The sequence below is a fragment of the Periplaneta americana genome, chromosome 16, assembly GCF_040183065.1.
Source record: "Periplaneta americana isolate PAMFEO1 chromosome 16, P.americana_PAMFEO1_priV1, whole genome shotgun sequence".
Taxonomy (NCBI): Eukaryota; Metazoa; Arthropoda; class Insecta; order Blattodea; family Blattidae; genus Periplaneta; species Periplaneta americana.
In genome coordinates this window covers 153375244-153391441 of record NC_091132.1, presented here as the reverse complement: position 1 = coordinate 153391441, position 16198 = coordinate 153375244, and the positions used below count along the sequence as shown (strand labels likewise).

Below are 16198 nucleotides of genomic sequence, written 5' to 3'. Positions count from 1 at the left end.
CTAATAATAATAATAATAATAATAATAATAATAATAATAATAATAATAATAGACCTACTAATAAAATAATACAACAACTTCACGAAACGTTGAAGTTTTCTAAACTGTTCTATATTCGAATTCTATTTTCCTGTCATTTTCAGTACAGAGTTAAATGACATTTCGGCCAAAATTGGGGAATCTTGCTACCAGATGTGAGCTAAATCCATTATTTTTCTTAGAATATTGCCAGTTACAAACAAAAAAGCACACAAGGAAAACAGAAGAAAGAATTTTTAATATCACATCGACAAATTCATTTGGTTTTTTGGATAAACATTTTAGCACCTTTTATTTTCATGTTTATATTCAAATGTAGAGTTAGTCTTTCCATAGGCTTATGTATTTATTTTATGATTATCTTCATATGAGGAAGAATTCGATTTTATAAAGGAATATTTATTTTATTCATAATTTATTGTTCATGCACATTTATATTCATATATGACACCAGATATCATACACTTTTGCTTACACTCTTTTGAATACCTAACGTATTTGTCGATAAGAAAGTTAGCCCTAGCATGGAAAAACTATTCCTTATTTAGTGCTACCATTTCGAATTGAGTTGTCAACTGAATGACATGGCATAGATAAGACCTTTTCCTCTGCCCTTTGCACCCCTGTGAAGCTCAATCGAATGGAATACAAAACATTTCTGCCCATGCTCTTACAGAGCTGGTTGGCAGCTGGCTCGAATGACAAATATAATATGCACAGCTAAACAGCAGTGCATGAAAGGGTGAATGGCATTGTTATCTGACATGGCGAGGTAATTCAAATCAATGTTCTGCTCGAATCACTCCATGTAAACCCCGTATTTTTATGAAATTTGGGATCTTACAGTGCTCTGAATGTACGGTTGAAAATAAGATATAATTACATTTTATTTAAGTAGTGCCATGGCACAAGGGCATTACCCCTAAAGCCGCCCCTGGTGTATTAAATAAACCTCCATAATACACATAGAATTTTCGCAGTACAGAAATATGGAATTGATCTTGGACATTCCATTCCATCTGTGACGGACAACAGAATGCATTTCTTTACAAGATGTTTACCAATATGGATCAATTTCATGAAGACCAGGTGGCAAGAACGTTAATTTTAATCTTGACCAGAAGAAATTGAAAATTAGGTGACTAGTTTTGTAGTTTAGCATGGAAGTTGGAAAGGGACCTTTTATAGTCACATCAATTGTGAAATCAGGATAAAATTAAAAGACATCACAAAATCGAAGAATGTGAAAGTAATTTGGTATTTAATGTGGTGGTAGTGGCAGCAGCGGCAGCAGTAGGCCTATCTATTACCCAAGCATTTGGAAGTTCTCCATTTACCTTTTAGCTTCTCAGTATAATTTAGAGTCTGAATCTAAAAGATTTGATGTCAAAGCCGGTCATTTTCGTATATGTTCTTGATTCATCAAAGAGTCTTCTAGGTTATACAGGATGAATTTTGGTGAACCAGTACTTCCAATTTTAAACAGGTGTGCTGCAAAACAGTCATGGCCAATTAGCACCCGAAATTTTGCTACTGCATCATGTCGAGGAGAATCAGGTTTATGTTCTTTTTCAGTACGCAATACTGACTAAGATTTATTGTTACTGTTTTCTTGAAATTTCTTTAGAATTTTCATTTGAATTTATGTTTGTATGAACAATTTGGCACTGTCATAAGATATCTTTTTCAAGAGTACTTGTAATATTTTAATTCCCTTCTTTGCCAAACAATCTGCAATCTCACTGTCCATAACACCACAATGGGCAGGATCCATTGGAGATATAGGTTTTTATTATGTTCGGCCAGTCTGTGTATGGTGGAGAAAAAATGGGAGTATAAGGGTACAGTACATCAGTTATTCATAGATTTAAAAAAGGCATACGATTCGGTTAAGAGAGAAATTTTATATAATATTCTTATTGAATTTGATATTACCAAGAAATTAGTTTCATTAATTAAAATGTGTCTCAGTGAAATCTACAGCAGAGTCCGTACAGGCTAGTTTCTATCTGATGCTTTTCCAATTCAATGCGGGTTAAAGCAAGGAGATGCACTATCACCTTTACTTTTTAACTTCGCTCTAGAATATGCCATTAGGAAAATTCAGGATAACAGTCAGGGTCTGAAATGGAATGGATTACATCAGCTGCTTGTTTATGCAGATGACGTGAATATGTAAGGAGACAATCCACAAACGATTAGGGAAAACACGGAAATTTTACTTGAAGCAAGTAAAGCAATAGGTTTGGAAGTAAATCCCAAAAAGACAAAGTATATGATTATGTTTCGTGGCCAAAATATTGTACGAAATGGAAATATAAAAATTGGAGATTTATCCTTCGAAGAAGTGGAAAAATTGAAATATTTTGGAGCAACAATAACAAATATAAATGACACTCCGGAGGAAAATAAACGGAGAATAAATATGGGAAATGCCTGTTATTATTCGGTTGAGAAGCTTTTGTCGTCTAGTCTGCTGTCAAAAAATCTTAGTTAGAATTTATAAAACAGTTATTTACCGGTTGTTCTGTATGATTAAGCATATAGTGTGTTAGTTGGGAGCCTGGAGGGAAAAAGACCTTTGGGGAGGCCGAGACGTAGATGGGAGGATAATATTAAAATGGATATGAGGGAGATGGGATATGATGAAAGAGAGTGGATTAATCTTGCACAGGATCGGGACAGATGGCAGGCTTATTTGAGGGCGGCAATGAACCTTTGGGTTCCTTAAAAGCCATTTGTAAGTAAGTAAGTAAGTAAGTAAGTTCTGTATTGTTGTGAAACTTGGACTCTCACTTTGAGAGAGGAACAGAGATTAAGAGTGTTTGAGAATAAGGTTCTTAGGAAAATATTTGGGGCTAAGAGGGATGAAGTTACAGGAGCATGGAGAAAGTTACACAATGCAGAACTGCACGCATTGTATTCTTCACCTGACATAATTAGGAACATTAAATCCAGATGTTTGAGAAGAGCAGGGCATATAGCACGTTCGGGCGAATACAGAAATGCAAATAGAGTGTTAGTTGGGAGACCGAAGGGAAAAAGACCTTTGGGGAGGCCGAGATGTAGATGGGAGGATAATATTAAATTGGATTTGAGGGAGGTAGGATATAATGACAGAGACTGGATTAGTCTTGCACAGGATAGGGACCAATGGCGGGCTTATGTGAGGACGGCAGTGAAGCTGCGGGTTGCTTAAAAGCCATTTCTAAGTAAGTAATTTGATAAATAAGTTGCGTTAATGTCTAGCTGGTTCATCATTTTGGTATTTGGAGCCGTCTGTATAAATGTGTAACCAATCTGTGTCAGGGTAGAATGTATTTATAGTTTCAAGAGCAATAACCAATTAAAGATAATAAATTAAAAATTGTAGTCGTAATATTGATAATTGTAATAACATCAAGGTACAGTACGATTATTTAGTCCTGACAGACGCCGGAGATGTGCGTCTGAGACAGGCAGGTCCATTTAGTTATGCCAAAGGGTGTTTGGGTTATTATTACCGACCGCTCGTTCTTATCTCTATTCCTATTACTTCCCCTCTTTCGCATCGCTGAGCTGTCAGGACTAAATAATCGGTCTGTAACACTTAATGCAACATCGAGTTTCAATTCCTTTGGATCATAAGAGAAAATTGTATCTCTGATCAAGTGTCATTTAGGTTTTGTGCGAAGTTTAACTAAGGTAAAGTGTGAGTGATGCATGATGATTTAATATCATTAATATGATAATACCATTAAATAGAGCAAAGTAACGTGTTTTTTCATCACAATTATGACATTTCATAAGGCTCCATATTCATATTTTCTGCACATATGCCTGTTGAAAAGCAAATTTCAATCCAGATGATCCAGCCACCTTTCCCTACTAACTTGAGCATAAGAAATCACCAAAATCAGTTTTGTGTAATCTTCCTCGCATTTCTTCTTCTTTCATTATAGCTACATCAAGCATAACAAGCACAACATTTAGAAGAACAATACTAAGATATGTGCTGATTAATGAAACGAATAGGAATCACACATCCATACTATAAATTGGTAATATAAGATTTGAAACACAATCACAATAACCCACAATAATAGACAAAAGTATTGCAAATATAGTAGATAATGCAAATGACACGATATTTTGGACATTAAGGCATTTCATCTTCCTGTGTGATTTGGAAATGTTTACAAGATTGGGAAAAATAGTTGAAACAATACACTGCTTACAAATAAAGCAATAAAAAGGCGCTTATGAAGACAGGAAAAAAATAAACTATTTGGTAATGTAAAGGCAGCTCGTAGAAGTAAGTTATCTTCGTTATATTAGTTAATTTATAATTTGAGAGATGAACAACTTTAATAATTAAATACAACAAGAAATAAATTCATAAAATGAAGGTAAAATTGAAAATCACAGAAGAATTCCTGCTACTATTATAATCGTAATTATAGCCAGATAATTTCGTTCAGAGAATAAGAATATATGGTAGACCAGGGGTCTTCAAATGGTGGACTCCAGTCCAGATCCGGACCCCAAAGTCCCAAAACCCCGGAGGAAAAACCTCGACCTCCACGGTTTATACAATGTCATGGGTAAAGAGGAAAATAATTACAATAATAATTAAAAATAGTAAATAGTTAGAATTTATAAAACAGTTATATTACTGGTTGTTCTTTATGGTTGTGAAACTTGGACTCTCACTTTGAGAGAGGAACATAGGTTAATGGTGTTTGAGAATAAGGTTCTTAGGAAAATATTTGGGGCTAAAAGGGATGAAGTTACAGGAGAATGGAGAAAGTTACACAATACAGAACTGCACGCATTGTATTCTTCATCTGACATAATTAGGAACATTAAATCCAGACGTTTGAGATGGGCAGGACATGTAGCACGTATGGGCGAATCCAGAAATGCATATAGAGTGTTAATTGGGAAGCTGGAGGGAAAAAGACCTTTAGGGAGGCCGAGACGTAGATGGGAAGATAATATTAAAATGGATTTGAGGGAGGGGGATATGATGATAGAGAATGGATTAATCTTGCTCAGGATAGGGACCAATGGCGGGCTTATGTGAGGGCAGCAATGAACCTCCGGGTTCCTTTAAAGCCAGTAAGTAAGTAAGTAAGTAAGTAAGTAAATATATTTCAGAGAGTAATGTACGACTTAAATGTCCCCTTAAATCCTAAAACAATATTTGCTGCACAGATGTATAAATATCAATGTTATGTTGTGAATTATTTGAATGAATGTCTTGTCTCTCTGTTGATAGTGATTCACACCCTAACTCGCGCTAGTTTTCAAAATATTTACTAACATATGCGTGCGAATGGATGTTTTCCAACATGAATTTTGTGAAAAACAATTTCAGATCCAGAATATTAATGAACATCTGCAGGACTGTTTAACCACTGCTGGAGCTTTGTATACTCTGGACTTTGGAAAGATCTCACATGCCAATGATCTTACTGATGAGTTTGGGTGGGTGAATTTTATATTTCATACGTGCATATTTTTGTTGAATTTAAAATGAGAGTGATCTAAAATTGCTTCAGTGTGAGCATGCACACCATGTATTGTGGGTCCCTATCACCATGGCATGGCGCATCCTCAGGTTGCGGACAGAGGAGACGGCTTCCAGATATGGAGAGTAGCTGCGAATATATTGAATAAGTAGTCGTAGACAGCAAATAAGGGGTGATCGTCCAGCTTGGGGGTTGAGCGAAGGGCTAACAACCCATCACCGTTACGAATCCATACAATAAGCCTCGGAATGGGACTGATTCTCTGGCAAGACAACAGCAAGGCAAATCCAGAAATGCATATAGAGTGTTAGTTGGAAGACCGGAAGGAAAAATACCTTTGGGGAGGCCGAGACGTAGATGGGAGGATAATAATAAAATGGATTTGAGGGAGGTGGAATATGATGATAGTGATCAGATTAATCTTATACAGGATAGGGACCGATGGCAGGCTTATGTGAGGGCGGCAATGAACCTGCGAGTTCCTTAAAAGCCATTTGTAAATAAATAAGTAAGTTTTGTAAGTGTGCATGCACATACTCTTCTGGTTGAAATGAAATGCAAAAAAGAAAAAATAAATGCAAGAAAATACAATACTAATTCATGCTAATATACACCACGTTTTTCTGAAATTACTCTTTACAATTATGATCAATTCATATCACAGCACTACCCTTATATTATCTTTGGCTTGTCATTATTTTTGTACCTTGGCTTGAGGCTATGACATCCCACTTTCTTATTACTGTAGTCGAATTTGAACAGATGTTCATTGGTTCCTTTTTCAGTGAGAAACCGTGCTGGGGAGTGAGTGTTGGGGACTTCAAGGGTGGACGTTACCAAAGCAGCATCGAAGATATTGGAACAGGCTGGGTGTCGTGAGTTAGTGAATGCGGCGGCGTTTGATTACGGATTTCAAGTGTGGACACCATCGGTTAAGCATTGAGAGATACCGGAACTGGCAGTGTGTCAGGGTTAGTGCATGTTGTATAGGTACTGGGATATGAACTCTGGATGCCATCAAAGTAGCATCAATAGATATCGGAACTGGTTGGGTGCTGCGAGTTAGTGAATGTAGTGTTTGAATTGAGACTTTGAGAGAACATCGCGAGAGCATCGGGCAATATAGAAATTGTCTGTATCCCATGAGTTGGCAGATGTTGCATTTGTATTAGAATTTCTTGTGCAGTCGGCACTGAGAGAACATTCACAGGGACTGGAACTTGTGGACGAGTGAACTACGTATAGCACTGTATTCCCACTGTGGTTCTCGGATGGAGAAGACAGTAATACTGAGATTGATATTGGTTGTCTTAGTGTTTTAGTGAACTATGTGTTGCTATGGGATTTCGTGTGTGAGCACTCTAAATTCTCCAACAGTCAGTACGGTTCCGAATTTCACTGTGTCAGGTGCATCCATGGTGAGCTTCTATGTACGCTGCCAGACAATGTTTGTTATGTGGTTTCAGTGCATATTGCTATGGCTACAGGACCCTGATTGGGAGCAAGTTGCAAGTGAGCTTTACATGGTTGGTTTCGGTCCTGACCAACAGGGAGCAGCCGTGTAGATGGTGGTCTGCGAACCCAGGTTGGAATACCAGCAGAGCTGTGTGATACAATGGAATTTGTGGTTGCAGTGGTCCAGCAGTCAGTGAATATTTCAGCACGTTCTCCGGCAGAAAGGTGGAGCACATGACCATAGGACGTGTAGGTTGCAGCAGTCCAGTGGTTGGTGAACAATCCGGCACATTCTCAGGGAGAACGGCGGAGCACGTGACTGCGGTCAGTGGACATTTCGGTATGTTCTCGGGCAGAACGGTGGAGCATGTGACCATGCAGCAGTCCAACGGTCAGTGAATATTCCAGTATGTTCTCAGAGAGAATGATGGAGCACGTGAATATGTGACTCGTGTTGTAATGTCACAGGGATACTGATATTAGGTTGTGTCCTTTTGGTGCATCGGGTTTTGCAGATGTGGAATTATGTCATGTAACACGTTGGCCAGTAGAATAGTTGTGTAGCTTATGGTGTGCATGTGCGTGCAGAGAATGTGTGATTAGGGCCACTCGTGTACAAGGTATGTGAAGAATGGTTATGTGTGTGGTTAAGTCCACTTGTGTACAGAGTACTCCAGTATGCTAACCATCAATATAGCAAGTTATTTACTGTTTTTTATTATCTACTTGTTTCTCTGTCTGGTTATTAAATGTTATTATTGTAAATGTCAGTTCATATACTAGCCTAATCTGAGAAGGTGATCCCGGGGGTTATATAAGAAGGTCCATTAGAGCACCACCACAGTACTTTTTTCTGTAATTATTATATATCCGTAATTCCATGCAATTAAACGAAGTAGTCCGTCACAATAAGATCAGCACTGGCTTGCTCAACCAAATGTTTGCATCCCAACGCCCCTGTATTGCAATATTACCATCAATTCAGATCCCAAGGAAAAATAATTGAAGACTGTCATAGACTAAACAAAATATTTAGACACATTATTATTGCAAGACAATTAAACAGAATAGGTTGGTAATGCTGTAAATTGAATCGTATTTTATGAAAACCAAATAAGTAAAAATTTCATCCATCTTGAATCTTGCGTACACTACTTTTAACACATAAATATAAATGATTGATGAAATGGCGAACTTAGTTGTGTTAATTATATAAGCACAGTGGCTTACAGCTGTTTCGGTGTTATCTGTACACCATCATCAAAGCCTATTACATCTCGGGGTCATCTCAACATCACTGCCTGTTGTGGGGGTGCGTTTGCGTGTTGAAAAGAGGAGTCAAATAGTGTGTGTGTTCTGAAATTGATCTGTGTGTTGAGTATTTGATTAGGGTGTGTTTTAGTGTGTCTGTATATTTCATATTGTTCTAGTGTGTTGAGTTTTTGGTTTTTGGGTTGTATGTTTAGGATTTCCATGTCTGTGTAGGATTTCCATGTCTGTGTAGGATTTCCATGTCTGTGTTTATGTTATTATATGTATGGTTAGCATTAGTTATGTGTTCGGCATATGTAGATGTATTGTGTCCTCTGGTTATTGCTTTAATGTTTCTTTGTAGCGTGTTTGGAATGATCTGCCTGTCTGTACAATGTAGAACTTGTCGCAACTATTACATGTGAGTTTGTATAGGCCTGTGTGGTTATATTTATTTGTTTGTGTTGTTTGTGTGTTGAGATGTCTTTGTAGTGTGTTTTCTGTTCTATATGCTATGTAGTATTTCTGTTTTCTGAATGAAGATGCGATCTTATGTGTGTTTTTGTTTTCGTATGTTAGTGTGATGTATTTCTTGTGTTCTTGTATCTGTGTTGTGTTTTGTGTGTTTCTGTGTTTGTTAAGTTTTTGTTTTGTCTTCCTTATGATGTTGTCTATTATGTTTGGATTGTAACCATTTTCTTGTGCTAAGTATTTGATTGTGTTCACTTCTTCATTGTAGTGTTGTTGGCTCATGGGTATGTTGAGTAATCTGTGTACCAATGTCCTGAACGCAGCATGTTTGTGTTGTATGGGTGGTTAGATGTGTTGTGTATTATGTGTATGGTGGTGGTAGTTGGTTTTCTGTATATTTTGAAAGTGTGTTTGTTGTCAACTTTTGTTATGGTGATGTCTAAGAAATTTATGGAGTTGTTGTTTTCAAGTTCCAGTGTGAAGTTTTGGGTATAATTTGTTTATGTATTGGTGTAGTTTGTGTATTTGTCGTTTATTTCCTTTGTATAGTATGAATATGTCGTCTATGTATCTGTGCCAGTATATTATTTTGTATGCATATTTGTTGTGGCCATTGTTGAGTATATAATTATGTTTGTTCTATGTTGTATAGGAATATCTCTTCTAGTATGGTAGATATGGGTGATCCCATGGGTAATCCTTCTGTTTGGGTGTAGTATTTGTTGTTGTAAGTGAAATAGTTTTGCTTTGTGATGATGTCTGTGATTTGGATGATTTCTTTGATGTGTTCTTGTGGTTTTCTGTATATTTTGAAAGTGTGTTTGTTGTCTATAAGCATTTGTTTTAGTATCTATAATGTGTTTTGTATCGGTATGTTAGTGTATAAGTTTGCAGAAACTAGAACGTTTATATTGTCACTTAAACAAAATTAATATATTGATGAATTTAAATACTATTATAGTCACAATCATGCCATGATATGAAAGAAAAATTTCACAACCTCGAGCGGGATTCGAACCTGCGACTTCCTGTACTCCGGTCAGGTGCTCTACCACTGAGCTATCGAGTTCGTCTCACGCCAAAGGCTCGAAATTATCCTTTCATACCGGCGACTCTGTTATAGAGTACTGTCCATAGCGTCTGATCTAGTCAGCACTGCTTATGGGTGGGAAGAAACTTTACAATGTAATCTTCATCTTACAATGTTGGATGACGTATATACGTCCGTTGATGTGACATATTAATGAATTTAAATACTATTATAGTCACAATCATGCCATGGTATGAAAGAAAAATTTCACAACCTCGAGCGGGATTCGAACCTGCATTTACATTTGTAAAGTGCAGTGCTGACTAGATCAGACGCTATGGACAGTACTCTATAACAGAGTCGCCAGTATGAAAGGATAATTCCGGGCCTTTGGCGTGAGACGAACTCGATAGCTCAGTGGTAGAGCGCCTGACCAGAGTACAGGAAGTCGCAGGTTCGAATCCCACGCGAGGTTGTGAAATTTTTCTTTCATACCATGGCATGATTGTGACTATAATAGTATTTAAATTCATTAATATGTCACATCAACGAACGTATATACGTCATCCAACATCGTAAGATGAAGATTACATAATATATTGAATTATTATAAGGAAAAATGAATATGTATTAGATTAATAATAACAGAAAAGTAATATTATTACTTTCAATATACATTTTATGTATGATGAAGTAGCTTATATGTAATACACTTTTCTGAAAATAACTGCATACAATGATATTATAGTCAAGTTTACAGAAATCACATGAAAAATCCTGTTTAACGAGTACAACAAAAATGTACTATTCTTCCTCTTCAGTGATAGGCCATAAGGTTATTTCACCACAGAAGTCTTTGGATTCAGAGGACACATATTTCACTACATTTTTCATATATTCCACCTTTCTAAGTATTTCCAAACGATTTGTTGCCTGGTTCTAATGTACTAATTATATCTATGCTATCACTACCTGATGTTTTTCTCAGATGAAATGAATGTTGTATAATACAATCAATGAAGGGAAAGCACAACCAATTTCAGCTCAATAATGAAGAGAAATCTAATATTAGTAATTGCGCTTGGCAGAATGGCAATCAAAGTTTACCAACATTTAAAGACAGAATGCATTCGCCTGATCTGTTTTGTGTTAAAAAGAAAAAGGTCAATGACTTATTCTCTTTTAACACAAATCAGGATATAAAAAGAGATCAGATACAGCATAATGGATACCATGACATTTTCGGTGTTAATGTCAATCGATGGAGCTTGACTTTAAGGACACGAATAGGTAAAAAAACGAAAATCTCCAAAAACCGACATAAACCGATTCAATTATAGACAAGATGCTATTTGGGAACTAGAAAGCAAAACACGGGAATAAAGAGGGAGCAGAAATAGTTGGAAGACAAAAAAATTAAAGCTAAGGAAGGAGCACCAATAATCGAAATATTAGTAATGTGATGTTAGTACTAGTGGTGAATTTGGTTTCAACATGCCTTATGTTTTTCAATACAAAATATTTTTAATTTTTCATATTACAACTATCACATCTTTACACAGCAGATTCCCACATCACCACCCTCAATCTTCAGGCCTTTCGATCTTGCTTCTCTTCTATATAATCCTTCTATCCAACATGTATTTCTAAACTTCCCCTTCCCAAGATTTGTGATCTATATTTTCCATAACACCTGGGTCTTCCCATCCGTACATGGGTCTCGACCATCTTTCCCTACTCATTCTGAGTATATGACCAAGCCATGCCATTCCTTAACACATTGCAAATTAATGTTGTGTGTGATAATTTTAATCAAGGAATGAAAGAAAATAAATTTTTAAAGCTCATACACTGCACTCACCTATTGGTAAGTTCATTCTCTTCTACCGTAAGTTCCAATTTCAGCTCATCCTTTACTGTGTTCAGGTCACACAAAACTTCCTAAAAAATAAAACGCACATAAACAAAACATTGCGCAAGTTTACACGAAGACTATATCGACATTGAAGCCATAGGCCTTCATATAAATCCTACTGTGTCCGAGCAGGAATTTCAATAACAGGAAACAAATCTTGGAGCTAACATTTCATTGTGTCCTTACGTTTTTTACGCCCTAAAATTTGAACTGCTATTGCAATAATTTGTGGGCAAATAATCATTTCTGAATAAGAATCCACATTGGATTCACGATATCTGAAGATCTGTTTCTTTCACCACAATAATTAACAGGAAATAATGGTTCCCATGAAGCAATCTTTGCTGATTTTAATACTATTTTTAGTAGTATTTCTATGGCAGTATTTTACAATTTGGTAGCAAAACGGAATTTTAATTACTTATTTATGGCTTTTAAGGAACCTGGAGGTTCATTACAACTCTCATATAAACCAGCCATTGGTCCCTATCCTAAGCAAGATTAATCGAGTGTCCACCATCATATCCCACCTCCCTCAAATCAATTTTAATATTATCCTCACATCTACTTCTCAGCATTCCCAAAGGTTTTTTCCCCTCTGGCTTTCCAACGAACACTCTATATGCATTTCTGGATTCCCCATACGTGCTACATGCCCTGTCCATCTCAAACATCTGGATTTAATGTTCCTAATTATGTCAGATGAAGAATATAATGCGTGCAGTTCTGTTGTGTAACTTTCTCCATTCTCCTGTAACTTCATCCCTCTTAGCCCCAAATATTTTCTTAAGCACCTTATTCTTAAACATACTTATTCTGTGTTCCTCACTGAAAGTGAGAGTCCAAGTTTTACAACCATACAGAAGAACAGGTAATATAACTGTGTTATAAATTCTAACATTCAGCTTTTTTGAGAACAGAATGATAAAAGCTTCTCAACCGAATAGTAACAGGCATTTCCCATATTATTCTGCATTTAATTTACTCCTGAGTGTCATTTATATTTGTTATTATTAGTCCATGATATATGAATTTTTCCACCCCCTTCAAAGGATAAATTTCCAATTTTTATATTTCCATTTCATACAATATTCTGGTCACGAGACATAATGATACATTATTTAATTATTCCGTGTTATGTAATAAAATATTAACAGTAAAAAGTGGATTCGAAATTCATTCCGTGTGATTTCTGTCAGGCATAATTAAGAATAATAAATATTTGAAATGATCACCCATACAATCACTATCATAACATGTTGTCTAAAGACAGTCCACAGATTTCTGGTACAGTTTCAGTCTAAGCAAGGCTTGTGTTGCTAAAAATTGTACATCTTTATGCAATAAATATGAGTTACACTTTCTATCTCGACTCTGAATGGCGTGTAGTCTTTTAAATGGATAATATTACTAATGAAGTACTAACTAGGATTACACATTTAATAAAATTTTTGAATCCACATCTCTGACTTTACTTATAGGTAATATATTTTCTCTTAACATCACTCAATATTAGTATCAACTAAGAAACATTTTTCAAACTAAGGCTGATACAATATAATTACAGGATAAAATTGATTGAAGTTTAAGGGAAATATTAATACATCTCTCGTATGGCAGAAGAAACTGTGGTCGTTAATGTTACAAGTCATTACAAAACACAGAAGATTTAACAATTCAAGTGAAAAAAAGTCACAAATCGAATTTTAAAAATGTATCTGTACAGTTTTCAGGAATGTTTGTCCAAATATTTTCGTCCAATACAACATTTCGTCCAAATTTCTATGACCAACACATTTAAGTCCAGTGGAATAAGTCCATAGCATTTTCGCCCAAGAGTAAATTTCGTCCAGAAATTTTTTAGTTCACAAAAATTTAGTCCGATATACATATTGTCCAATCGTGATTGAGTTTGGATATTCAAATACTAGAAGCACATCTTAAACAGATGCCAACAATATAATACAGTACCAAATAATGGAGAATTAAGAAATGGACAGGTATTGCTAGGAAAATGCATACATTAGTTTTAGTTAAAATTATCAGGTATGAATCCCGAAGTAATTACTTCAAAATGGAACAAACCATTGTTCATAAAAGATGGCTACTGTTAACAACACCACTCTTATAATAAGGATCGAACCAGGATATATTGGCGATGTGAGAATCGATCAATCTGTAATGAAATTACACAGCAACCTGCAGAACCTCGAAGATGGAAATTAAAGAAGGAAATTACACTTCCTAAGAAATAGCTGCAATGAAAGCATGATCTATGTTCTTTGAAATAACTGAAAATGGAGAAACTGCAGTTAGTGTCCCGCAAGAAATTTTTCAAAGTCCAATGATGGGAGACTGTGCGTGCGCAAGACACAGACAAGTAAAGGAGCTACCACACCATAGATAAAGCTGGTGCTCACAGTAACATGAACTTAAACCGTTCTAGCAGGTACATTTCACAATAGCTGAGACTCAACATAACAAATGGCGGCAGTTATATTTCATAGTTTAGGGCCGTTTTCTCCAAAGATAGTTAAACTTGGGATAAATTAAACCCGTTCAACTTTACTATTCAGTTTAAACATGCTTCCATTTTCTCCATAAATATCTGACAGTCCACCTGTTTAAACTAATGTTGGCACTAGATGCCCATGGCTTCTCATGTGTTGGCTACACTAAACAACTAGCCAATCAGAGCCAAGATTACTGATGGCGCGTCAGATTTTCAACATGTCAGCCGCAGATCATGATGTCAGCTGTTTACAGAGAATTAATGCTATAATCAAATCAACGCGAATAAAGAAGGAATGCATCTACTAGTTTCACAAATAAATAAATCATTTATACCCATGTGAAGTGTTGTGTATAATTTAATCAGCTATTTTCTTGAATTTATTGGAAAGCGTTCTCGATTCCACTTTTCTCTAATAGGCAAGATCGTACAATAATTTGTGTCTTGTGTTAATATCCATTATCTGGTGGCATGTGTGGATCCATTTTAATATAAAAATTAATTTCCTTTAGTTTATTCCTTTCCCTCCGAAAATCACGACCTTCATTAATCTCAAGAAGACAACTTCCAGCTTTTTAACGTGTTCGGTAACCCACTAAATTAGGCCTACCTGATGTACCCAGGATCTTGATAATTCTAAGGGAAATAGCTTTTATTTTTAACATTGTAGTATGTCACCTTATCTATTTATGTAATATTCACAGGCCCTAGTTTATAATTGGCTAGAATGGGTAAATACCCAGAGCAAGGGAGCAAGAGAAAATATTTTAAGGTAGGATGCTGAAATAATTGTTAAATACATAAAGGTAAAGGTAAAGGTATCCCCGTAACATGCCATGAAGGTACTTGGGGGCATGGAGGTAGAGCCCCATGCTTTCCATGACCTCGGCACTAGAATGAGGTGGTGTGGTCAGCACCATGCTTTGACCACCTTTTACCCCCGGGAAAGACCCGGTACTCAATTTTATAGGAGGCAATTGTTAAATACGTGCTCAATAAAAATGAATATCTATAAATAATGTAATAAAAACAGCTTTTTGTTTGGTGAATTGGCACAGTTATTGTTTCACATTTTTGTTTGGTAATAGAAGGGATAAAGTTAAAGAAAGAGGTTACGGTGCCAACATTTGCTCTATCCATTTTTCCAGTGACCTAAACCCTGGGCCTAAATATTCATAATAGGTGTGATCCTCTTGTATTATTTTTATTTCAGTCAACGGTTGATTGCACTGTATGATTGCTTCATCGTCCATTATGAATTTTGATCAGATTATCATAAACTGATTAATGTACACTGTAAGGTCCTGTGTTCAGAAATGGAGAATTCAGGGGAAAAAAAGTAAAAATTTTAGTCCAGTAGAAATTGATTTACTGCTCTCTTTAGTTAGTACAAAGAAATATATATATTAGAATGTAAGAAAACCGATAGTGTATCTTTAAAAGACAAAGAAAAAGCTTGGCAAGAGCTAGCAGAAAGTTTCAATGAAATTAGTGGAACTGCAGTACTGGTAAGAGATTGGAAGATATTAAAGGGGAAGTATGAAAACCTCAAAGAGACCTGTAAAAGGAGATTTTCCGAAGACAAAAAATATACATAGGTGCAGGTGGAGACCCAAATCAACCGAACTTAATAATAACTTGTATTAAAATAAAAGAGATTATTGGCACAATACAACATGAGGGGCTACTATCTGTATGTGACTCAGATTGTACTGGCCAGTCATCACTACTCGCATCTGTGGAACACCCATCTGCAAACATTGGAAAAGCACAATTTCCTCCTCAAATCCAATCTATTCAAAATTCCAATGTAACTCCCTTTTCATCTGTGAATCTATACAAGTCTGTAGGTTCTGAATCCCTAGCATTTGTCGCAGGTTAATTTCATCCCTTTGTTTCACTGATTCACAAACAAATTTTAGTCATGAATGTACTGATGGATAAGGTGCTGGTAATGCAATTTCCAGTGAAGTAAAGTTATTATATACTTTTGAAAATATGCAAGTTTAACA

General features: G+C 36.0%; 1 protein-coding gene across 8 annotated transcripts in view; it reads right to left on the bottom strand.

Annotated features, from left to right (window-relative positions):
* The window catches only part of LOC138691420 (zinc finger protein ZFP2-like), a 77667-nt gene that overhangs the window by 5091 nt on the left and 56378 nt on the right, over positions 1 to 16198 (bottom strand). For 6 of the 8 annotated variants that reach the window (XM_069813336.1, XM_069813332.1, XM_069813333.1 and 3 more), the window contains one exon: positions 11621 to 11700. The exons of 1 other annotated variant lie outside the window; for it this stretch is intronic. In XM_069813336.1, the coding sequence (XP_069669437.1) occupies positions 11621 to 11700 (80 nt within the window). Of the gene's footprint in view, positions 1 to 961; positions 1531 to 11620; positions 11701 to 16198 lie in introns of those variants that run through there. One more of the 8 variants, XM_069813338.1, reaches the window with a different exon arrangement.